The sequence below is a fragment of the Carica papaya genome, chromosome 6, assembly GCF_054855325.1.
Source record: "Carica papaya isolate Zhongbai chromosome 6, ASM5485532v1, whole genome shotgun sequence".
NCBI classification, from domain to species: domain Eukaryota; kingdom Viridiplantae; phylum Streptophyta; class Magnoliopsida; order Brassicales; family Caricaceae; genus Carica; species Carica papaya.
This window is the reverse complement of record NC_142314.1, coordinates 34,058,466-34,083,697: the sequence shown is the minus strand read 5'-3', so window position 1 is coordinate 34,083,697 and position 25,232 is coordinate 34,058,466. Positions and strand designations below refer to the sequence as shown.

General features: G+C 34.7%; 2 protein-coding genes and 1 long non-coding RNA gene across 8 annotated transcripts; 2 read left to right on the top strand and 1 right to left on the bottom strand.

Annotated features, from left to right (window-relative positions):
* Positions 1-1,857: 1,857 nt before the first annotated feature.
* LOC110816971 (uncharacterized) lies at positions 1,858-6,772 on the bottom strand. The gene is made up of 2 exons (XR_002540116.2): positions 6,632-6,772; positions 1,858-2,391 (listed from the first exon to the last, which is right to left on the bottom strand). It is a non-coding gene; the product is annotated as an uncharacterized LOC110816971 (long non-coding RNA).
* LOC110816961 (myb-related protein 2-like) lies at positions 5,264-7,634 on the top strand. 2 transcript variants are annotated; one of them, XM_088222351.1, is made up of 7 exons: positions 5,264-5,403; positions 5,497-5,707; positions 5,799-5,875; positions 6,006-6,066; positions 6,192-6,276; positions 6,376-6,445; positions 6,587-7,634. In XM_088222351.1, the coding sequence occupies exons 2-7, from the start codon at positions 5,497-5,499 to the stop codon at positions 7,346-7,348; spliced, it is 1,266 nt and encodes a 421-aa protein (XP_088078477.1). In that variant the 5' UTR covers positions 5,264-5,403; the 3' UTR covers positions 7,349-7,634. The 2 variants fall into 2 exon arrangements, with proteins under 2 accessions (XP_088078477.1, XP_021901042.2); XM_022045350.2 differs by lacking the exon at positions 5,264-5,403 and having other exon boundaries at positions 6,009-6,066.
* Positions 7,635-9,760: 2,126 nt separating this feature from the next.
* Positions 9,761-24,978, top strand: LOC110824824 (transcription regulator NOT2/NOT3/NOT5 family protein). 5 transcript variants are annotated; one of them, XM_088221981.1, is made up of 17 exons: positions 9,761-10,046; positions 10,548-10,679; positions 12,718-12,855; positions 13,634-13,684; positions 14,380-14,469; positions 14,565-14,711; positions 14,952-15,062; positions 16,252-16,308; positions 17,001-17,738; positions 18,350-18,520; positions 18,881-19,043; positions 19,726-19,856; positions 22,223-22,501; positions 22,604-22,738; positions 22,878-23,059; positions 23,835-23,950; positions 24,650-24,978. In XM_088221981.1, the coding sequence occupies exons 1-16, from the start codon at positions 9,954-9,956 to the stop codon at positions 23,899-23,901; spliced, it is 2,685 nt and encodes an 894-aa protein (XP_088078107.1). In that variant the 5' UTR covers positions 9,761-9,953; the 3' UTR covers positions 23,902-23,950; positions 24,650-24,978. The 5 variants fall into 5 exon arrangements, with proteins under 5 accessions (XP_088078107.1, XP_088078108.1, XP_088078106.1 ...); XM_088221982.1 differs by lacking the exon at positions 24,650-24,978 and having other exon boundaries at positions 18,893-19,043; positions 23,835-24,246; XM_088221980.1 differs by lacking the exon at positions 24,650-24,978 and having other exon boundaries at positions 23,835-24,246.
* Positions 24,979-25,232: the final 254 nt, after the last annotated feature.

The window sequence follows — 25,232 nt, the reverse complement described above, 5'->3', positions numbered from 1 at the left end:
CGAATTTAGGTTCAAATATAATATTAGACATGGAGAGTTGAGGCACCCGCATGACGATATAGATATGGTTAATTTAGGCTAACGAATCTTCATAGTGAAATTAAAATGTCGTCAAAGGGTAATAAATTATTCAAGATGGTGCATTAATAAAAGTATAACAATTTTTATTCTAATTTCTCACCTGAAAGATTAAATTCTAATATTCAACATAAATTATCCATAATCTTAATATTGGACATAAATTCTCCGTGATCTTAAGTTATGAATTCGTATTGGGAGTATATGTTTCAAACTTATTTTGTTCATTTATTTAAAATACGACTCAATCATAAGATTTCTTAATCTTACGAATGTTCTTTTTAAGGAGCAAAATATTTTAGTGTCCGGTTTCATGAAGAGAAATTTTAAATTTTTTTAAGAGAGTGTAAGTTAAAAAACAAATAAATAAATTCTTCAAAAGGGAGAATTGAGTTCAAGAGAGGTTTAAACCATTAATTTCTTCACCAAAAATCCCATGGCATCTACCTCTCTTTAAAATCTCCTTCTCAAAACAGTGTCGTTTTAAGAGGGAAGGGAGCTTTTTAAAAAAAATCTCCTCCTTTTCCTTTTTTCTATATACATATATATATATATATGTATATATATATATTTGCATTCTCTTTTTCATTATAATGACGAATTAGATGTGAATTTTGTTTTTCGCTTTCTAGTCTTCTTTGTTATTATTATTATTCTTGTCCTTATTTGATTGATACATATATATTTTATAATTAAAAATCAAAATTACAGCAAATTCACCAAACAAAAATTGTAAGAAATTAGAACACAGATGCATTGAACTTTTAACTTTATATTATTATTATTATTATTACTATTATAAATAATTTATTAAATTCTTGCCCGGCTAAAATTGAGATATCACGCAATCTACTTCTACGTAATATTTTCATTAACAGTATTAATATGCATTAACAATCTTTAAAATATGAAAACTAAAATTGCAAAAAAAAAAAAAAAAGTATATAAGTTAATTTGAATATTTTAAAATAATACAGTGGTCTAATTACAAGTCTTAATCTTCAATTTTTATTTAATTCTTCTCTTAATAATGGTGTTTTAGTGATCTAATCTTCATTTAAATGATTTCTTTAATAATAAGAATAATTTGGCGGCTCCTCTGTTACTTCATTCCTAGGCCAAACCTAATTAAGTTCCAGTTCATCACCCTCCTAATTGGAATCATATTCGATTAAATCATGTTTCATTAGGAAGATAATATCCATCCCTTATGTGAATAATCTTTTTATTATTATTAAAAAAAAAAAAAGAAATTCCCTTACAAGAATAATTAATTAATATAAAATGGAATCATTAAATATAAAGTCTGTACCTTTACTATGTTAATAATAATCATGCAACCACTTGATAAATGATTATATGTACTATCAACACCATATCGTGCTAAGTCAATCTAACAAATCTGTCTCATTAAGAATTCAAAACTAAGTTTTACTAACACCACATATAAACATATACTAAAGAATTATTAAACATATACCCTGTAATTAGTGATATATATTGTTCTGTTCAAAATGACTCTGAGTTAAAAGAAATAACCTTGACTCGACAGAAATTTTGGTTCTGGAGGAAATTTCTGTCTTTTTAATATATTTGAAATAAATAACCAACCCTAAGGATAATAACGTGAGGTATTTATAAAGAGATTAATATGTTAAAAGAAAAGAAAATGTAGAGGTTAAGAATTGAGAATGGGAGAGGACCAGATGTAAGTTCCAACCAATGAGTTAAAAGAATCATGTGAAGAGGGTATATATGTAAGAAAAACCTAAGCAAAAATCAAGACAAGGCAGTATTCTCATTTCATATATTACATATATATATATATATATATATATAAAGTGGCCCAACTTATGAGGACACTGCACATTAATCATGGATGTTGAGAGGCATCTAAAGAAAAAACAGCTAAAGAGAAAAAGGGGAGGGGGAGGGAGGAAGGAGGGGAACCCATTTTTTGTGGCTTTGGGTAGAGAGGAATAACCAGATTCTTGACTTGAGAATATGATTCAATGGCTTTGCTTTGAGTTAAAATTCTCACATTCTCATTCTCCAGAATCTTTAAAAACAATTTCTCTTTTTTTTTTCCCCCCCCTTCTCTCTTGCTTGCTGATCAACTTTTCTCTACAAGGGAATAGCATTCCGTGGTCATTTCTCACTTTTCGTTTCGCCCAATGCCGTCACGTGCAGTCAAGAAACCACAACCAATCAGCTTGCAACATGTGTGTCGCTTATGATTGACCATACTTGCTTAAGATGATTCTTATGTGGCTATGTGCCTGCATTTTTCTGCTTTGAGAGCTTCTTCGAGTCCTAAAAGGGTAAAATTATATTAATGTAGAATCCAGAAAAGGAAATTGCAAGTACAAGGAAGAACACAAATCCATGTCCTCTGGCTTTAAAGTGGAGAATATAACATCCAATATAGAGAAAGGAAAGCAATAGCAGTTAGATAACAGCACAAAAGTAAAGTATTCCCTTGTACTGTAGATCTACATACACAAGAATAAAACCAGAAGAGAAGAGAGAAGATTATAACAAAGGGTATTAATTTTGACAAACATCAAGGAAAAGCCAAGTACTTTACATGTACCACCATTATTAGCCTGATAATTGGGTCCTTGTGAGACATGAAATGAAAGCTCTTATTTAGTCCTATTTATGGTTGGGCATAAGCAGTTCTAAGCATCAATTAGTCACTTATTTTTCTAAACAAGAACAACCCAGTAACGAACGATGGCTCTATACCTGTTTCTTGATTGAAAAACTTTCATGCATATAACGTGGTATTTAACAAGTCACACAAACATGTTTCCTGTAGTTGTTTGTCCATATGAGGTCCTTACTCTGTTAGGACAGAAGAATATCAGATTAGCAGGATTTACATATAATTTTTTTGCCTCCAGGATGGCCTCAGATTGTGTTCGTGACAATTAGAATGTGAGAAAGATTCACAAGCAAAATAAGACTAAGCTAAGCATCATGCCACCAACTTCAGAATGTGGCACATTAACTATGCAACAATCTTGCACAATCAATCATATTTGGTAGATTTATAAGATGCACAGTTCATCAGACATTCACCGATGCCAGAAGCAATCTAATATTTTAACTTGCAGGGTACCCTATCAGGCCTCTTGTGCAATTTATTCCCATCCACATGCCAGAAAACTATTTCAGAATTGTGCTTTAACACTTTATCTAAAGGTTTAGATTCTCCCAAACTGAATAAAGTATCCTGACAAATCAGAATCAATTGATCTTTGCTAAAAGGCCAATCGGAAATAATGTGAAGATATTGTTCAAGGAACAGGAATTTTGCCTATTAACTTTTTTTTTTCTTTTCCTTGAAACAAGCTCTTATAATTCCTATGTGGCTTGGCAGTGCTAGTTTTAGAAATCTATCAAGCCGTCTTTTAATGCGTATCTGCATATCAGATATGTCCTCATTTGTCATTAAGTTTTATTTCCCTATCATGTAGGTTTTATGATTTGGCGGAAACGGTCTTGGTAATTTAATATACGAATTTATTCTGCATTAGCTGTTGAGCATGGAGATATATTATTCTTTGTATTTTAAATAGGTATAGTATAATTCCTGGTTATCACCACAATAATATCCTTCAACCAAAATGCAATGGAACAGCATAAGCATAATGAACTTGCAGTTGACACATGCAGAGCTTGGAGAATGTAGATCCAGACAAGCAAATAAAAATACAAATTAAGTAACCCTAACCTTTGATCAGCATGTGCCATGCATGGATAGCCTTTTTCATAAAATTTCTAACGACATGCATATTTTCAGAGTCTGAACGCATGCCAATGTATATGTGCCTAAATTATTCAACATAGAGACAGAATTGCAGGGGCAAATACTGTTGGTTACACATTTTTTATATGCAGAAGTTAATGACAGCATTCTTCTCCCAAAAATTAAAATAAACAAGTGTTTCTCTGCATTCGAGTATAATATTAATTTCAAATAACACAAGTAGATTTATGCAAAATCACAAAGAATCATATGCATGAATTTACTTGTTCATTCATTCAGGGAAATATTTGTATCAATATAGAGATGTTTAAAAACCCTTTTCTAATGTGGGCATTCATTGAAAAAAGGTGATCAATAGAGCAAGAAGAGTATATATATTCATAAAAAGAATCTGCAAAGCATAGAAGGCATTAGTCAAGAGTAAGTGAACCTCTCAAGGCCAGGTCTGTCATCCCTTCCACCGAATGAAAGTATGGAAGGAAGTACATTTTTTTCTTCTCGTCAGGTCCCAGGAACTTATGATTCCCTCTGGTGGGCCCTGCTGTCTTGTGCCAGTTGAAGAATCGAAAAAACTGGGGCCCCTTCTACTCCTATTTCATACTGTATGGACTGAATAAGTACCAAACTTACTGAAGGAGACAAAACAGAATGTATTCCTCATTCCATTCCTTGCCTCAAAACAATCTACAAGGCAAAGCATCTGCACACCATTTTAATTTTTATTTTCTTGTATCTAATTCCAAAATTTTCTAGTGCTCTAGTCAAAAGAATCTTCTTCTAAATTCTCCAAAACTAACCACCTAAAACACTCCTGTTGCGTCCTTATCCTCACCCTTAACACAGCTAAACCTTATTTACAAAATCATTAGCTTGAAATATGTACATCAACAACCCAAAAAAATGACTCCAGAAACAAGGTGAAGGATAAAGATGTAAGATTTCAAGAATCTCTATGAGGGCGAAAGGGTGGGAGGTCGAGAGGTTGGGCTTTGAAGGTCTCAAAACAAAAGCGACAGTGGATTCCCCACATCCAAGTCTGAAAATTCTTCTATAAAATCTGGGAATAAGATTCCTTCCTTTGCCAGAAGGACGAATACGAATGCACACACAAAATACTTTATTGTGGATTAATTCTGATACCCAATGCAAGCGTGAGGTGTTTCGGAAAGATGGAGTTAAGACAAATTCAAATGGATAGCATAGACTGAGAATGGAAAGTCTAGCATGAGTACAGGCCCCACAATTAAAAAAGTAGTGGGGACATTGTCTCTTTTCGAGTCTCTATGAATATTGGATTGGGTCAGGTGTTCCTTCGGCTCTGTCCAAGATTCTATACCTTCACAGCTTGTCGCCCACCCCATTTTCTTTATAAAGCCATGCTAGAGGGCAACTTTGTTTGTGAGAACTGGCCAGAGGAGAAAGGAGAGAACTAAGAGCAGAAGCAGCAGAAAGTTCAATCAGGGTGTGGAAATTGTACTTGAAGAATATAGCATAGTCAAGTTCAAAATTTCAAGGCAGCGGGTTTTGACAACTGAACAACAACTTATCAGGTAAAGGAAACAAAGCCAGTCCTTACGACAACAACTTGGTCGTTTGTACTTTTACGTCAGGCAAGACTTACACTGGTTCTTTGATCATAGAAGATGTATCATCACCACCAGCATCCAGGAAAAAACATGCACTTGTCTTCAAGAATGCCCATCCCCCCTGAAAGGCATTTGTTTCTTCAAGGTGGGAATGGCCCAGGAGATTCTGGACTTGTCCTGTCAACTGATGCTAAGCCAAGGCTAAAATGGACGCCAGATCTTCATGAGCGGTTCATAGAGGCAGTTAATCAGCTTGGAGGAGCAGACAGTAAGTGCTTAGAAAAAACTGAAGAAATGTGAAAAAAGAACTTACCTTCAAATAACTAGATGTAGTTTAATTTACTTTTATTCTGTTGCAGAGGCCACGCCTAAGACAGTAATGAAACTCATGGGAATTCCAGGACTTACCTTGTACCACCTCAAGAGTCACCTTCAGGTAACTAGCCAATACCAGATGCTCTTTTTAACTATATGCTTACCATATACCACTTGTTTTTAATAAATCATAAGATTTTCTGAAGATGTTTAATGTCGATAGCTAATATTAACTCCCTCCATTTGGCTAGCAGAAGTACAGACTTAGCAAGAACCTCCATGGACAAACAAATAGTGGAACCAACAAACTAGGTAAGCAAAAAAGGTCATTTAGTTCTCCAAATATTTATGAATGCAAAGCAACAATGCAAATTATTGACTGTGTTTTCTTCGAAAGCACTTATTGTGAATAATAAATTTTCATGAAATTGTTGTAGGTGCTGTGGTGATGGCAGGAGAAAAAATGCCAGAAGCAAATGGAACTCACATGAACAATTTAAGCATTGGACCCCAGACAAACAAGTAAGCACAAAGGTTTTCATGCAATATCTATTTTTGGTTCTATAAATTTATTTGTATAATACAAAATTGCACTAACAACCAATTTTTCTTTTTATACAGAAGTTTACACATAAATGAAACACTACAAATGCAAATTGAAGTTCAGAGAAGGCTACATGAGCAGCTTGAGGTATAGTATGTTTATAAATACTTTAGAACCAAGAAACAGACATCTATTATTGTCAACTTCTTCAGTTGTTCTGCATTCACGTCTGCAAGTTGAGTAAGGATATATTTACATTCTACCCAATTTTTTTTTTCCATCAAACAGGTGCAGCGACATTTACAGCTTCGTATAGAAGCTCAAGGAAAATACCTTCAGGCAGTGCTGGAGAAAGCTCAGGAGACTTTGGGAAGACAGAACTTGGGCGCAGTGGGGCTTGAAGCCGCCAAAGTTCAACTCTCAGAACTGGTGTCCAAAGTATCGACTCAATGCCTCAATTCTGCATTCTCAGAGCTGAAAGAACTACAGGGTTTGTGCCCTCAGCAAACACAACTAACACAGCCAGCGGATTGTTCAATAGACAGTTGCCTGACCTCTTGTGAAGGATCTCAAAAGGACCAAGAAATACACAACAATGGACTGGGATTGAGACACTATCATGGTAATTCATTGTTGGAGCAAAAAGAGAGAGTGCAAGAGCCCATGCTGCACCAGACTGAGCTCAAGTGGTCAAGAGATGTGAAAGAAAATAAAATGTTTCTTTCTTCAATAGGTAAGGATACAGAAAGGAGAAATAGTTTTGTGGAAAGACACTCCAGTGATTTATCCATGAGTGTTGGGCTTCAAGTTGAAAAAGGGCGTGGAAGCAACAGCTTTTCTGAGGGACGATTTAGAGGAAGAAATGACGACAATATTTTTGGAGACCAAACCAATGGGAGGACAGACTCAGGTAAAATAGATAATGAACGGCTTTCACAAGGATATGGACTGCCTTACCTTGCAACAAAGCTGGACTTAAATGCCCGTGATGAAAATGATGCTGCCTCAAGCTGCAAACATTTTGATTTAAATGGTTTCAGCTGGAGCTGAGTGGGTAGACAAATAGAAAAAGGAAAATGGGAGGAATTCAGGAGATGAAGCTTCCAGTGTAATTCGAATCAAGGGCCAATCAAGTCAGCACCAAAAACTTCCTAATCCCAGCCATGCTGCCATCGAAAATGGATCCATTCAATCTGGAACAGATTACTTTAATAAGTTGCACCAACAGAGTAGATTGCGTTTGCAACTACTTAAGCATGATATCTCTAATAGATTACTATTCCATTTTATATATCATTAACATGTTATGAAATATGAGCACAATATATTGATAGCACATGTCCATTGTATCAAAAGAAAAAACTCTAGAAAATTTAAAAAGTAGTCATAAACACATCGAATTCACTATTCTTATCTTACTGAAAACAAATGTAATCATGCTGAAAAAATTATTTGCAAGATGATCATTCCTGAAAGCAAAATGCTCAAGTCAATGACCTTAGTTCCTACTGGACTTCTCCTACTGGACTTCTTCCTTGTTATAAGTCCTTAGAACCTTCAGAACAAGATACTCAAAGATATGCACAATACAATGCAATAACAAATTAAAAACACGATTACTTAAAATAAGTGCGCTAGAAGAAATGTGTAAAACACAAGTTGATTTTTTTTTTTTTTTGTGAAGTGAAGTGTAAGACACCAGTTGATTAAGATCAGCCTATCCAGTGTACTTCCTTAAACTTACAACCAAATTCAGATGAAGAAAAAAATTAATGAACTATGATTGAACACGTGATTACCATTTTCAACTGCAAGAAAACCAAACTATGGCTAGATTCTTAATATCGAGACTCACGACCACATTATGAAAGCTTCCATAGGTATGTGCTGAAGAATGGATGAATTCATAACCACGGAAAAGACAGATGTTTCAAGAAAAATGTGATTGGGAATTAACGAACATAGCATAGAAAGACTTGAAATTCAATAAAATCACTGGGAGTATAGGAAACACACTACATCATGTACAGGTGAAAAATCATTTTAATGTGTCTTGATTTTCCAAAGTAAATTACCCTAGGGCCTTATGTTGGCCTAAGGTTTGAGAGTGAACAAAAACATCCTATTATTCTTCTTAATGATATGAGTTTCATCTCTCCGCATAATAGATCAGTCTCCAGAATTCGTATTAGTTGCCAACCCTAATACTGCATTTAGTTTAAACCTATTATATTCATATTCAATTCATGTATCTTAGTTATTTGATATAAAAAGCTAGTCATTATCTACATACTTTATTCATAATTGAATAAACTTAATCACTTCTTCAATTCCACAACCATAAATTTATATTCTCATACGTCAATATCGAAACTGCAAAAGTACCTAATTTGACTTTGAATTATAAATATAAAAGTTAAATTGAAACTATAATGTCATAGAATTTGAATTCAAACCAAAATCAAAGCAAGAGGTCTTCTAATTGAGAAGTTACGACACTATAATTATCAACTGTACTAGTTACTATCAAGAAGTAAATTGGGGTGCCAACTAAACTTCTTATTTCATGAAGTTAACGCGTAAATCTTTCCGATCCTATTCGTGTCTAAACAGAGAATGTTATGAAATTAAAAAGAGTAAGTAACCCCTATTCTGGACACCATGAACTAAGTTAACGATTTAAACCTCGAGCTTATCAAAGCAGGTAAATGTGAAAATCTACAGATGAATTTGGGAAACACTGCCATTGAAAACTCGAAACCTAATTATCTTTCAAGCAATGAAGACGATAAGGTACAATAAACTTGGACATGTGCAGAGAGGGAAAGGTGGTGGAAAGAAAGAACCTCAGTCGCCCGCGAAAACAGGAACTTCTCTCTCTCTTTCTTCTTCGGCTGGGCCGCCTCTTTCTCTGTTATATATGAGGAGGAGTTGGACTTTTCACTTGAGCCTCGTTTATAACAATTAATTATTTTTTATTTAAAAAATCAATTATTTTTCTTGTATAATTTATTTAAATTTTGAATAATTAAATTATGAATAAATCATACAAAAAAAAAAAAAAAGGATCTATATTAATATCTTGAAGATGAGATTTACGAATTGTAAAACGATGACGTTTGAACTAATCAACTTGAAGTTATGAATGTTTTCTCGAATGCTAATGGGAAAAAAAATTTAAAAAATTGTGAATTTTTTAAATTTAAAAAAAATTTTATTTTTTTTTTTTTTTTTAAAATCTAATTAGCATATTTAGTAATATAAAATATTTATTAGTGCTAATTAATTTTTAAAATTTAACAAAAAAATGATTTGAGTAAAAAATATTTCTATAAAAAGTTTATTGATTAATTAAACAGTAGATGAACGTAGTTGTGTAATTGGAAAAAGACAAGTTTAAAACAGATTAACCCACGCCAAGTGACGAGTATAAATAATTGGGCTTCGGCCCGGAATTGGAAGTCATGTCTGTTTCTTCCTAATCTGATAATACAACTGTTTACTGATCGAATCATTTCAGTCTCTCTCTCTCTATCTCTCGCTCAATCCAAGCCCTAAAACCAGACAAAACTCCTTTCCTCCACTGGATTCTCTTCTTTTGGATGATAATTTCTTCTGATTTGCTGCTTCACTTGTTCTGTTTTGTGTTGTTAAAATGGGAGCAAGCCGCAAGCTACAAGGCGAGATCGATCGAGTCTTGAAGAAGGTCCAGGAAGGCGTCGATGTCTTTGACAGCATTTGGAACAAGGTCAGCATCTACACATTAATGTCTCTTACCTGCTTGGTTCTCGAGAAAACGATGAAAATGGGGAAAGGATTGATGTGCAGTTAACTGCAAGTGTTATGATAGGATTGGATGTAGTATTACTTGAACGAAAATGAAAATTATCTGTAAGGCTAGGGCTCGGTTAACTGTCTTCAGTCTGTTTACCGAGAAATGGTGGAAGTTATGAAGTGTAATGCTCCGAGGACTTCAAAATTGGATTTGCCAAGTTCTTTAGATATCAAGCGTTGGAGAGGAAAATGTCCTCACAAGTGTTTGATTATGGCTTTTCTGTTTTGATTTTCAAAAGGATGGAATAGGTGTTTGTGGTGAAAGAAGGGTGATATTCAGTTTTGTTCTTTTTGTTTATTGGAACAGTTATTGGATTTTTTTTTTAATTATGTACTACATTTTTATAGAAAGCAAATCGTGTGGCATTGATTGAGTTGATTTTTTGTGCTTCTCTACGTGATTTTCCTGTTTTAGGTTTATGATACAGATAATGCGAATCAAAAGGAGAAGTTTGAGGCAGACTTGAAGAAGGAGATCAAGAAGCTGCAGAGGTACAGAGACCAGATCAAAACATGGATACAGTCCAGCGAGATCAAAGATAAGAAGGTCAGCCTTTGTTCATTGTTTACACTTGTTACAGTTGTTAAGGATTATGATGTTCAGAGCGAATTTACATTATCCTGGATCATTACTTTATCTTAACTTTCCCATGCTGATGATATCAAGCCAAACAAACAGAGATAAAATTTCAGGATAGATTTTTCTCTATTGAGTTCTTCTTTGCTGGAGTTAGAAAGTAGATATATTTTTTGAGTGAAGAAGAAGAATGTTATATACTAGGCACCAAGAGATGCCTCCCCTATACAAAAGAAATTTAGATAGCAGAAAGAGGATTGAGTTTCAATGAGGTTTCCCCAGTCTTCTCCTTGAAAGAGACGGTCAACCTAAAACAATATGGTCTAAAACTATTGATATCATCTCTACTACTATTAGAAGGAGAGTAGATTAGCTAAAAAATGGTTCTGTTTAGTTTTCCCAAATAATTGATATAATATCTAAGTTAATTAGGACGGGAGCTTCTTTCTGAACTTTTAAAGGCTTTCCTGCTTGTAGTCCATCCCAAGCCTAAAGACGGAGATGGTTAGGGGTTCATTTCCAGAAGGAAACATTAGCAACCATCAAGAAGAATTATTCTCCTTTCCCTCAAATTCTTCAATGTTAACAGTTCTTATGGGGAAAGCTTTCCAAGAAAAAAAGCTATAAAGGAAGAAGCTTTTCTCGTAGTTTGCTTCCTAGGGAATCTGGAGGCAACATGATTATAGGATAATGGGATAAAAGATTTAAGTAAAATGGACTTTGCTACACCATTCTTAGAGGGAGACCATGTCCTGGCAATCAACTCTCAGTAGGGGAGCAAACTTCCAAGAAGCAAAGAGCTAGTAACAAGATTTAGAAAGAATTTGACGCAAGCAGCTTGCTTCTTTTTTTATGCAAAATCTCAACTTCTTTCCACCGGCTTGATCCTTTTGTCTCTTTCTCTGGGTTAGTTTTGGGTGAAAAGGTTGGGAAAGCTTTTGATTTGTGGAAGAGCAAAAGGAGGTAGAACATGTAGGTAGCATTTGGTGCCATAAAAATTGTGAAACAGGACAGAACGATAAAGTATAATTCTATGTTTGATGACAAAAAAGTACGTGGACTGAATAGTGCAATAATTCTATTAAATGGAACAAGTTTGTTCCTACAAACTGGTGGAACAAATTTGTTCTTCTGATAAAAACATTCTTTTACTCAAACACCCCCACTTTTATCCTTTAACTATTTAATTTTTTTTTAAAAAAAAACATTAATGGGCACATTTTACTCTAGGCGTTTTCAACTTCCACTGTAGCCCCAAACATAGAAAATGAAGAGAGAAAAAATCTGAAAATTGGAAGCATTTGCAGTTCTTTTTTAAAATAATTTTGCTAAATTTTTATTAGATTTTATTTCAATTTTAAAAAGATATATATTAAATAAAATAAATTTATTTATCAGTTATGAATAGTTAATTTAGTAGTTAATTAAACATAAATTAATTTCACAAATTTAATTTGAGTTAACAAAAAATATAAAATAAACCTATAGTCATGTTCATGCTAACATTTTTTTCTTCTGAAAGTAGTCATGTTCATGTTAACATGGAGGTTGATAATCCTTTCCAGCATGTCTCTAATAGAACATTTGAATCTTGAACTAAAGAAAAGGGGCTAAAGGTTTGCTCGCTTTAAAGTTTCATTGTCAATATCTCTTGCTATAGCATGAACATTGCACAATAAGATTGGTCTTCTGTGTGTATGGAGCTAATAGGGATTGTATTGCTATGGTTACTATATGATGCATGTTCATAATTGACTCTTACCAGCTTTATATCTTACTTGATTTCCGCTGATAACATGTTGGGTAAGTTGATATTCTTTGTTATCTGTTGTTCAACATTCAGTTGCACTGATTTTTTTTTTTTAAAAAGAGTTGCACTGATTTAATATAACTGCTCTATTGTGCTGTCTTCAACAAAGGGATGTGAAATATTATTCTAGCAGGTTATCAGTTATTGGTTTTGACATTGACTGCTAATGTATTTTTTTGTTGACATATGTTGGTGTAGGTTAGCGCCTCTTATGAGCAAGCCCTGGTGGATGCTCGAAAGCTTATTGAGCGTGAAATGGAAAGATTTAAGATCTGTGAAAAAGAGACCAAGACAAAAGCATTCTCGAAAGAAGGCTTGGGCCAGCAACCTAAAACCGTAAGCATAAGATGCTATAATGCTTCCTGTTCCTCCCCTTTATTGATCTTTAGCTAAGTAAATTTGAGCCTTAAGTGAAAATTTTATAGTTCCCATGTCAGTTGCAGTCATGATGATCACAGTGGGAAACTGGCAACTTCCTACTCTGCTAGTATTTTGCCTTGCATGTAGAGCATATTTTTCATTATTCAATGGAGGCAATAGATAACAGAATCTCTAAGTATGTGAAGTATTCAGTGACACAATAGATACCCATGGTTAGGTTTGCAGTTGCCTCACTGTTTGCGGTTTATCCTGCTGATTTGAAGTTTTGCTCCATTTTAATAAAAAAGTGAGTCAGTTGTGACTTTCTTACATACCACGACTAATGTTCTAGAGTAGTAGACTTGAGGTGAAGCTGGCTTCCTGAGATTTCATCAACAAAACCCTGGTGTTTGAGATGGCATTTACAGGAAAGAGTAGTTCTATTTGTTTCTTTTCCTTCAATGATTTAATTTTTTCAAGGATTTCATGCCACATGTAGCATGCACCATTGTGCCTGGATCAGTATTTTCAGTTTCTATTTCTATTTCTGGCTGTCAGGTGGAGTTAGTGGAATTGGCACTCGATGTTCTTTCTTCTTTTCTTTTATATTTTATTTATCTGTCTTTCATCTTCTATGGTCATATTTCTCATCCTTCTTTGACATTTGTCTTGAAGAAAGTATCAATGAATGGTTACTGATTTTAGAATTCTTTTTGTAGTTAAATTAGTTACTATGTTATTATTTGTCTGGTAGGACCCGAAGGAAAAGGCAAAGTCGGAGACAAGGGATTGGTTAAACAATGTGGTACGGAACTAAGCCATTTGTTTGATTTAAAGCTGTCTCACTGAGGCTATGTTTAGGACCAACAAATTCCACAACGAAGTGTGAACTCCATTTGCAAGTTCACATTTATCTAGTTTTTAAATGTACAATTTTGTATTTGCAAAGGAATTTAAATTTATTTTTTCTGTTAAATTCATTTGTTCCAAACGTATAGTTCCTACTGACTACTGTACCTTTATAGGAATCTGTCACCACTATATTTTTCCATGTTATTACCATCCGCAAAATGTTTGATGCACTTAAATAGGCTTGCTTTCTCCAAAACTAATAAATTTTAACTAGCTTTCTTTTATACATGTGGCATGTGCCTGAAAAGCAAGCCATGTGTAGTTGAATACCTTTGCTTGCATGCCTTATGGTTGGCAACTACAAGAAAGTTCTGAAGCAGGTTGATAGCTGAACTTATATGTTGCTGCTTGTCATTCGTAATGATAAGTGTCTGGGTATGGCTTTCTATGATTTAGCAGTATATAGGCGAGCATGCACACGTTTATGGATGTACTTGAACCAGATACTTTGGAGACTGTTGAGCCATTATTGCTACTTAAGTTTGACATCGTGTTTGCCATTAACATAATAGTTAATTTTCTTCTACAACTTACTAGTGTATGAATTTCGTCTTCTATCCATCTGGCTAATGTATTGCTACTAAGTAGGTTGGAGAGTTGGAATCCCAGATCGATAATTTTGAAGCTGAGATTGAGGGTCTATCAGTTAAAAAAGGGAAGACAAGGCCGCCCAGATTGGTAAGAATGAAGGAAAAACTCTTGAGTGTGGTGACTTCTTTCTTGTCTGTGGTGTATTATTTTTTATTTTATTTCCTCTTTACCTCCTCTTTCAGATACATCTAGAGACATCCATCACTAGACACAAGTCCCATATAAAGAAGTTAGAGGGGATCTTGAGGCTCCTGGACAATGATGAATTGAGTCCAGAGCAGGTCAATGATGTCAAAGACTTCTTGGAGGATTATGTAGAGCGTAATCAGGTTCTTGTTACTCCAGATCTGGTTGTTTCTTCACTATCGTTATTGTATGATGTAATGTTTATATAGCCTGTGCATTGTTTAGAGAATCTATTTTTATGGTACTCTTCAATTTTTTTCTATTTCATGTGTTCTTTTATAATCTTTTTATTGTAAAAAATGATTCTTTAGTTGGTATTATTCATGTTTTTCCTTCGGATATTTGTGCTACTTAAGTTGCTTTTAATTTTTTTTCTTTTGTAGGATGATTTCGATGAATTTAGTGATGTGGATGAGCTCTATAGCTCATTACCATTAGACAAGGTGGAGTCTCTTGAAGAACTTGTTAACATTGGCCCTCCTGGTCTCGTGAAGGTACTTTTCCTAACACTGTATCTCTTCCTGATTCTTGTAGTATGGTTGAGTTCAGAAAATAATAATTGTGCTTCATTTTTTTTTCAATTTCTTGTTCTAATTTCTCTTTTCCTTTGGGTGGGTTTGTGAGATGTTAGAAAGTAACATATGGTGAAGCTTTTCTTTCTAGAGTTATTAATCAGTTATTTGCCTTACTGCTTTCTCACTTCAAAATTCTGATTTGCAACTTCTTATATATTATTGGTTCACGTGTGATCTGTGGGGATATTATCTGCAAAGTTCTGGTTGATGCTTGCGTCCATTTTTTATGCTCAATGTCATAAGCATTCAACGTTGAGAGACTTGTTTGCTTTCTGAAACTAGAATCATGCTCCTATTGATGGGTGTGAAATTGTCAACTGTTGCCCAGAGTTGAATTGGCTGATAATCTAACTAGATTTATGGTTGGTGTGAAGTTTACTTTTACTTGTATCAATTCTCTGATAACAAACTGATAAGGTATGCAATCAGCATGTAATTAGACTTTGTTTTTTTCTTTTATAGTTATAGCTTGCAATCCATGTGGTATAGTTGATCAATGGGTAAAAAGGATGTGTAACCAACCCTTAGTAGGGTTGAGTGAGTTGTTTAGGCATGAGTGATTGTTTCTTTGATTAATGTATTATATAATACCTGTTTCTTCATCGAGATGTGGTGTGAAGGCTTTTGATTAGGCTCTTTGACATCTTTAGTGCAAGTTGGTTTGTGGTTTGTTTTTTTTTTTTGGTTGGAAAAGAATGCTAATCTTTAAAGATCAATTCCAATTTCTGTTGTTGCTTTGGGACCAATTGGTTTTTTGGCTGCCTTTTGGTTAAGGCTTATGATCCTTTTTGGTGGGTTTCTTTAGCTATTTGTATTTTGGACGGGACAAAAAAAATATTAAGGCACCAAGGGACTGTCATCCATACAAGGTCTCTGTGGCCATTTTGCGAAGGAGCTAGGTAGCTACTTGCATTGAAGTTTACCTTTTTTTCTACTTTATTTGTTGTAGAATGGTATCTTATCTTCCTGTCATGTACTCCCTCTTCCTTTCTAAGTATATTTCTTCTTTTTCCCAAAAGAATTATACATGATACTTGTGATTAGGACACCTTCCTTGCTTCGAATTTGGTGAAAAAGCTTTTCTACGTAAAATTTTATTTTTTGGCAGGGTGCACCTGTACTTAGCTTGAAGAGTTCCTTGGCAGTGCCAGCATCTCCAGTGCCAGTAAACCTCTTATATACTTTAGATCTACAATTATTTAATCAATTATTTTTGTTTGCTAAATACTACATGACATTTTTAAAATCTTTAATGGAGACCAAAGATTAACGTGGATCTGTTTCTCCAATCTCATACCATTTTGATTTTTTTAGCTCATCTCTTCTTTTTCCTGTTTTTGATATTATGGATCAGGATAAAAAAACAGTATAGAGCTTCACCAAAAAAAGAACATAAAGAATAATTTTAATATAAATATTTCAGACACCCATTCTCTTTAAAAAGGTTTATTGTTTCATATTTAAGCTTTCCTGTCTTCTTACTTACCTTATATATTTTCAATTTCCCAGGTCTTCAATTGAAGTTTAGTTTAAATGTAAAATCCAATCATAGATATGGATAGAAAGTTGTTAATATTGTGGTTCATGTGTACTGTTGTCTTAGAGGAGTGTCTAATTATAATGTGTATTATCATCATTTCTAGTAGCTTTTCTTCTAATTGGGTTTTTGTTGTTGGTAAAATTTTATTAAAAGTCTTTCTTTAATATTAAGTTATAGCTTGAGTATGTTCTCTGCTTCACTTCGTACTCTTTAATACCTTGGACTGAAATTGCCTGGATTCTGTATTATTTCCAATGGTTGAGTCTGTTTGTTGGTTCATCATGCCTCTTTTCTTATGGAATGCGGTTTAATTTCAGGCCACTGTTACATCCTCTCATCAGCAGAGCACTTCTACTCAAGAGCAAGCTGAAGATACAGCTTCTCAGGATAGTAACTCTGACATAACAGTAAAAACTCCTCCTCCCAAAAATAGTACGAATAACCCTTCTGGAGCATCAACACCAACTGGCAGTCATGCCACTCCGATCTCTGTGAATATTCCGGCTCATAATTTGCCTGGTATAGCAAATCCAACAGCAATCCTTCCAGGTTCAAGTTCTGTTCGTAGTGCTATAGAAAATGCAATTAATCCTTCATCTCCTGTGAGCCTAGCAACATCTGCTAAGGAAGAAGACATTGGGAACTTCCCTGGACGTAGACCATCTCCATCTCTTTCTGATAGTGGACTAGTAAGGGGTATTGCTAGAGGTGGTCTCTCCACACAACCTTCAACAAGTATCCCTCTCAGCTCAAGCAACACAATTGCCAGCAATGGAACTCATGGTGTAATTTCTTCAGCCTCCGAACTAGCAAAGAGAAATATTATTGGAGTTGAGGACAGACTTGGAAATAGTGGTGTGGGACAGCCTTTAGTCTCGCCGCTAAGTAATAGAATGATACTATCTCAGGCTGCCAAGGGTAATGATGGAACTGGCTCAGGTGATTCCAGCAATCCTGCTGAGGCTGCTGGCGTTGTAAGCAGAGTTTTCTCCCCATCTGTGGTTCCTGGGATGCAATGGAGACCTGGGAGTTCCTTCCAGAATCAGAATGAACCTGTATGTCACATTCTTCGTTATCCTTCCATGCCTAAGCACAAAATTTTCTCTTTAGTACTGCTCATTCACTATTTTTCTTTAAAACTATAATCTTTTATGCCTTTTGTTTTTAAATTTAAGGCCTGGTTAACCATAGAAAACTGTTTTCAGTTTTCACCTTTCAAATTTATATATGTTTATGTACAGTGATGTTGTTAACAATGTAAACAAGATTAGAGACGTCATAATTTAAATATAGCATGGGTTTGGAAAGGAAAAAAGTTAACCCACGCCATATTTTTGCTATCAGTTCTGAACTCCTATTTTTGTTTTCCACAACAACTATTCTCTCTGTTGATTATATATAATTCTAGGAAATGAAAACTTGAAAAGGTTTTTTACAACTAAACAGAACCGTAAATTTCCTATCCTGCATAGCATGGACTTGTGGTTGCTTTTAGTTGGTTAAGGTTGACCCATGAGATGAGTTATCGATCTCTCTACTAGTGAAAATTGTTTATTGTTGCATTTCTGTTAGTAATCATGTATCACCTTAATATTTTATGTAAATTCTATAGACAAAATTTGTACTAGTGTCTTGCTGTACCATATAACTTATTTGTACTTTTCAGGGTCAGTTTCGTGGACGAACTGAGATAGCTCCGGATCAGAGGGAGAAATTCTTGCAACGATTCCAGCAGGTGCAGCAACAAGGTCACAGTACCCTCCTTGGCATTCCCACCCTTGCTGGAGGAAATCATAAGCAGTTTTCTGCTCAACAGCCAAACCCACTCTTGCAACAGGTGCTTTTCTTGCTCTAGTTATTTTCATTCCTTCTCTGACTTGAGTCTGTTCATTTTAGATCTGATGACTGAAAGATAAGGCTCAAATAAAACCTAGATTAGTCTGAGCTATATAGTTGCAAAAGGTTGAGAAGCTTTGATGGTTGATTATTTTTTTTGTTTCATTTTTAGAAAAGATCTCCTTTGCAGTGATTATCCTGTTGGATATGCAAACTTAAATGGCACCACCAGTTTTACAGATTCCTCTTCCCCCTTTTGGCATGCAGTCTTGACATCTGCATTTTCTTTTCATTCCTATAATTAATTGAGCTTCTTCAAAAATTGAGTTATCTTCATCTGTCATGACATCATATCTCTCAGTTCAATTCTCAGAGTTCACCTGTCTCTCAAGCTGGCTTGGGAATTGGAGTTCAGCCACCTGGTCTCAATGCCGTTAGTTCTGGTAGCATGCAACAGCAATCAAACTCCATCCATCAACAATCTAGTCCACAAGCATTGATGTCAAGTGGTCCAAAAGATGCTGGTATAGTCAGGCTATTTATTTGAGTTATAGTTTTGCTTTATTGCCATTTATGAATATGGGGTGGGGAAAATCTAAGACACTCAACAAACTCTGTTAGAACACCTGGACTTTTGTCTAGTGGTCTATTTCCTTGACTTTTTCCAAGAGGCTAAGGGTTCAAGGGCCCTGAGGTGTGTCCTTTATGTGATAGGGTTCAAGCCACAAAAAAAAGGAACGAAATCTGTTAGAAGTGGAAGAATGGACATTTTACTGTTACACGTGTTACCTTTCCCATATCTTTATCATGTTTCCTTTTCCTTCCTGTTCGTTTAGATGATTTTTTTTTTTTTAAAAAAATATCATTAATAACCGGCACCAACAGGGTGCCAACCTACAAATTATTTACCATTACAATGATTTTACATGTTTATGTCTTTGTTATACTGACATTTACATGATTAAGAAGTACTAGTTTAGTTGGTAAGTAGCCCGGTCAAGATGTTTATGTTGAAGTATGGTTTTGTATAAGTGTTAGTTGATATTATAATTGTTTAGTTCATATGGAAAGTGAAGGAAGCAGACATGAAGTGTCTAACTTAAGTATCTTTTTATGAACTCGGAATAGGATGAATGGGTGCCACAGATATCTAGATTAATGTGATTGTAAGAAGAAGATTTTTTGTTCTTATTTTGTTTGATGCAGATCTTAATCACTTGAAAAATGAAGAGCAGCAGCAACCGCAGAGTTTATCTGATGATCCAACTTTGGAGTCTACTCCAAATACTCTGGTGAATGAGGAAGACTTGAAAGCTGGATATGCAGTTGATTCTCCTGTATGTTTAGTATATAAATATCACGTGTTCCATAGTAGCATTATTGTGAAGGTTCTTTTGTTAGAGAGCATTAGTATGAAGGTTCCTGATGTTAAAAGTCTTACCTTTTCCGCAAGAGGTTCTTAATGCTCGGATCAGCTTGCTGTAGTTTTTTGTGTCTTATTTCCTTGTTTATTCTTGTGAGTGGTTTGCTTAAAGGTGAAAGGGGTTCAATGTCTTGCGATGAAAACTGCATGTATATATTGCATCATATCTCATTCTGGTCTTAGTCCTTAGCTCCTTGAATGTGGCTTTATTTTTTCTAATTGCACATACTTTTTGGGAAAAAATTATCATTTCCTTGCACTGTTGCAAGAGAGGGTGCAATATATATGGTTAGAGAATGTCTTTGCTTCTATGTGTAACATTTTGTTTTTTAAAGTCAATTCATATTGGATTTTGCACGCACCTATTATAACCTCTAAAGGGCAACTTGTATGAACCTTTAGACAATAGAGAACCAATCTTTAGGAAGTTCACAACCTTGGGGGGGCGATCTCGAAATACTTCATAACCTTTAAAAAATTTATATGTTGGGGAGACAAACCTTTAAAAACCTTATAATCTATGGGGACCAACATCAATGAACACGTAACTCTTAAGAACTAAATATAGAGGTCTCAGAAGACTTAAAAATGAATACTGCTTTGACTTCAAAACTCTTAAGCGTAGATCTTAAGGGCTCAAGACCTTATAACTCTTACTAATGTGCCATAGGGCCTCAAAATTTATGGAAACTCACCCCCTAACATCATAAATCTTGGGAGTAACACTAAAGAGCTAAATTACTTTTAGGAATTACCCTAAGGTGTCCTCATTACTCTTTGAACTAGCTCTACAAGTTTTAGAGATCAATCATAGTGTGATCGCATGACTTATAAGGACTTATTTAATAAAACTTCAAACACCTTGTGGATTGACTATGAGTTGACTTCATAACTCTTAGGGAATATGGATGTTTACATGCATTTAAAGGCCAACTTTATGGTGATCTTGTAACTCTTAAGGACTGATTTTAAAGGATCTCTATTTTTACGATTAACTCTAGGATAACCTTATAGCTCATTTAAGACTAACCTTGAGGGATATCATAACCTTTTAAGGTGGAACTTGAGAGAATTAATGACCTTTAAGTATAAATGTTGAAGAATCTCATAACCATAGGGAACTAACCTAAAGGAATTTATATTCTTTATGAAGTAACACCAAATAAATTAGAACCTTGGCAATCAACCTTGAGGAACCTAAAAACCCTCAAAAAACCTTGGATAACTAACCTTTAAGGAGCTTGCAAAAACCTTAAGGATAAACATTTTAGGGACTTCAAAACTTTCGGGGATTAAACCAAATAGAACTCACAACCCATAGGGACAACCCATAATAACGTAACAAACTTAGGGAACCAAACTCTACAAACTTTATAACCTTTAGAAAGACTTAAGGGACCTTACAACCCTGAAGAATTAATATTTAGGGACCTCATAATATATGGAGATTGATGCCAAGAAACATTATAACTTAAAGGGGTTAACCTTTAGGCTTGGGACAACATAAAAAGACCTCATAACCTTTAGGGACTAACCATAAAGGTGGAAATAACCTTTTAGAATCAACATAAGGGACCTCACCAATCTTAAGGAATCGACCTCTAAGGATCTTGTAACCATTAAGAACTAATCCTATAGACCTTATAACCCTTATGGATCAACATTAATGGACTTCATAACCCTTGGGTATCAAGCAACCTTAAAGCTTTAGGGAACACCCTTAAAGGTATCAAGCAACCTTAAAGCAACCTTAAAGCTTTAGGGAACACCCTTAATATGTGTTGCTCATATTAGGTTGACTCAATGCATTGCTTCTGCTCTGTGGAATCCCCTGGTATGTGGCTGGAAAGTATTGTGAGTGTGTGTGTCCTTTTGTGTGTTTATTTGCATATGCATCTAATTTTGGCTCTAGATTTTTCGGCTTAGTTACAGTTATTAGTTGTCATACCTTCAGGTTTTTCTTTTTATTTGGTGGCTGTGTTTTTGTTGTCAAATTCAGATAGTTCCATTTTTACCGTCTATTGTTAATTAGTGTGATTCCTATAATGTTGTAAGATTATTGTTATTATTATTTGGTAGTTGATGATCGTTCCCTGCTTGCATTTCTAGTTAAATTTTGGGACCATATGTTGGAAGGGACTTGCTATTCCTCTCCTTATGCTTCTTCCATGTCATATCATCAGCATTGTGTTCAAGCAATCATACTTAATTGTGGTGTCTGATTTGAAAAATCAAGGTGTTATTATCTGAGATATTTTGGATATGTTTCTTTTTCTGCAGATTGGAGTATCCAGTGGTTTGGCAGAGGCTGCTCAGGTGGTTAGAGATACCGATCTCTCACCTGGCCAACCATTACAGTCGAATCAGCCTTCTGGCAATCTTGGAGTTATTGGTCGTAGAAGTGTTTCTGACCTTGGCGCAATTGGTGATAGTATCAGTGGATTGACTATTAATTCTGGGGGAATGCATGATCAGCTGTACAATTTGCAGATGCTTGAAGCTGCACATTATAAACTTCCTCAGCCCAAAGACTCTGAGCGTCCCAGAAATTATGTGCCAGTACGGAATGCCCAACTCTATTTGTTTTCTTGCTCCTGTAACTCTGTCTAATTCTTAACAGGTTAAATTGATAAATAATATCATTCAAATTTTTGCCTGCAGAGGCACCCTGCTGTAACACCTCCTAGCTATCCTCAAGTTCAGGCACCTATTGTTAATAATCCTGTACTTTGGGAAAGATTTGGTAGCGACGCTTATGGCACTGATACACTGTTCTTTGCATTTTACTATCAACAGGTAATTGTGTATAATCCTTGTACACATCATGCAACCTTTGTTGATTAGATTTTCATTTAGTATCAGCAGGTTATTAGCATGTATATTCCTATTATGCTTCCAACATAGTTTCTTCTTTGTTAACTTGTTATTTCTTCAGAATACTTATCAACAATATTTCGCTGCAAAAGAGCTGAAGAAGCAATCTTGGAGATACCATAGAAAGTATAACACATGGTTTCAGCGGCACGAAGAGCCAAAGGTAGCTACTGATGAATATGAACAGGGGACTTATGTGTACTTTGATTTCCATATTGCTAATGAAGATGGCCAACACGGATGGTAAGGAATTTTATTCTACTTTCTGGTTAAGCTTTTTCATCTTTCTTTTTTCCAGCCATACGTAATAATAATGTACTAATTTTATGATTTCAATTACTTTGTCTGGGTGCTCAATACGTACGTATATACTTTTTCCCCCCAATTTTCTTGGTTCTCTTTCAATTTACACAAAACTCCTAGGGATGTGAATATGGGTTAGCTTTTGATCTCCAACCATCAAATGTATCTCATTATCCTGTTGTAATTTTATTGAAAAAGAATATGCAAGGTATTATTGGCTCATGTTAATTGATAAACAATTTAGAGAAGCCAACAATGGTATGAAATGATTGTTGATTTTTGTTATTTTCATATGTCAAGCTTTCTGAACAATGAACTGGATGTGTCATCATGTCTAAAGATACAGTCCACTTGAAACACTTATGGCAATTTATTTTTTTGGTTGTTCTTTTTCCTTTGGGAAATGTATTTATTTGGAACCTCTGTAAGGTTGGGATAAGGAGGAAGGTACTTGCTACAGTTACTGCATATAACTCAACGACCAGGAAAGGGGTAGTAACATTTTAGTATGTTGTATTTCAATTTTATAATCATCCCGACTGAGATGTTTTTATTTGGTAATGACAGAGTGAGTATTATTTAATGCAAGTCCTTTGATTTCCATGTCTGAGGAATATAAACCTGTCACTGTTGTAGTAGATTCCTCTTTGTCAGTTTGTTATCCTTCATTTGCTTTGAGAGTATGCATATGATGATCTATTATCTTGATATCCAGGTGTCAAAGGATCAAGACTGAGTTCACCTTTGAGTACAATTATCTTGAAGATGATCTCATTGTATAGAGGGTGTGCAGAAGTTGCTATGGCATTGATCCTGTGATTTCACCTCCTGGTTTGTAGAGCTACATTTATCCTTGGTAGTTTTCTGAAGTTTCTTCTTAGTGTATGTCCATCCTGATTTGCCCTTGTGATCTTTAGTAATTTTTAAGTGGAAGAGCATTATACTTTTGGGAAGATATTATGGCAGTTTATTACTGAAGAGGAAGTGGAATAGGTGGTTTCAATGGCCCTCCAATGTTGTCACCTGAAATTTTATTGTTTTTGTTACTCAAAAATTGAGATTGTAGTGTAAACATGTTATTCTCCTTGGACTTCTTATTTTTTAATTTATATGTTTTAGGAGGCTGACTGAAATTCTCAATTGGCACCTAGGGACCTTCTAATCAGTTTTCCCGCCTGATTATTTGTTTGATGGCACCTTCCATGACTGCTCTCTTTTTCCTGGGTGTTCTGGTTCGGAGTATAATTATCGTAGATTAGCAAACACATTCTTATTGTCTGTTTCCTCTTTAATTTTAGGAGCTATGTTGCTCCAGTAAACTGTTTCTAATTTTCCAGTTCTAAGAAAATCAGAAAATGGACTAGGTTTGGTGTATGAAAAAGTTTTTCTAATTTATTTTCAATATTCATAGACTCTTTTACACGGCAAACATTATCGTTCCCAAGATGAACAGTTGTTTAGTTATTGGTCTTCCTGATGTTATTCAATCTGTGTAAAACATCTTTTATTGTTTGGCCTCTTTTCATGCAGACATTAGATTGCGACCGGATTGGATACTATAATCGCTACGTTAATGTTGTGTATCTGGTAGCAGTGATGAGGATATGAGGTATAAATATAAATATAAATCCTTCATACTCCATGCTTTCTGTATTGAATTGCTTAATTGTAAAGGACATTTTGGTTTGAAAAAATCAAAGAAACATTTTGAATGCTAAGGAGCATTATGTTTGTTAAGATATAAAGAGCGTTTTCAATGCTTTCAAGAGCTTCCTCTTTTGACGAGGCAACCTCCGAGCAAAACGCTTTTGTGATTTTATTAAAAAATAATAATGAACGGGATTGGCTTTAATTGGACAGCATTGTGTTTTATTATTTATTAGATTAGTATGTTTGTTTTCTGGGGAAAGAAAATGCGAACAAGAAATTGAATAAAATGATTAGAGGATGTTCCCAACCGAATGGTCAAACTAGGAGATATTGATGTTGGGGAATTGGCAAAACAAGCAAAGAAAAAGGATTATTTTCTGTGATTTTAATTCTCAAATATTTACGTCTTCTTGTTTGAAAACCACGTATAAAAGTCGTGCTTCTTTGTTTGCTTTTTCTTCTT

What these genes read in the sequence shown, in the direction of transcription:
- LOC110816961 (XM_088222351.1), top strand. Translation starts at nt 5,497, where the DNA reads ATGTATCATCACCACCAGCATCCAGGAAAAAACATGCACTTGTCTTCA. An exon ending in ACCTCAAGAGTCACCTTCAG is followed by an intron (nt 5,876 to 6,005) that starts GTAACTAGCCAA and finishes CCATTTGGCTAG; the next exon opens with CAGAAGTACAGACTTAGCAA. An exon ending in ATTGGACCCCAGACAAACAA is followed by an intron (nt 6,277 to 6,375) that starts GTAAGCACAAAG and finishes CTTTTTATACAG; the next exon opens with AAGTTTACACATAAATGAAA.
- LOC110824824 (XM_088221981.1), top strand. Translation starts at nt 9,954, where the DNA reads ATGGGAGCAAGCCGCAAGCTACAAGGCGAGATCGATCGAGTCTTGAAG. An exon ending in AAGTGGTCCAAAAGATGCTG is followed by an intron (nt 19,044 to 19,725) that starts GTATAGTCAGGC and finishes TGTTTGATGCAG; the next exon opens with ATCTTAATCACTTGAAAAAT. An exon ending in GTCCCAGAAATTATGTGCCA is followed by an intron (nt 22,502 to 22,603) that starts GTACGGAATGCC and finishes TTTTGCCTGCAG; the next exon opens with AGGCACCCTGCTGTAACACC.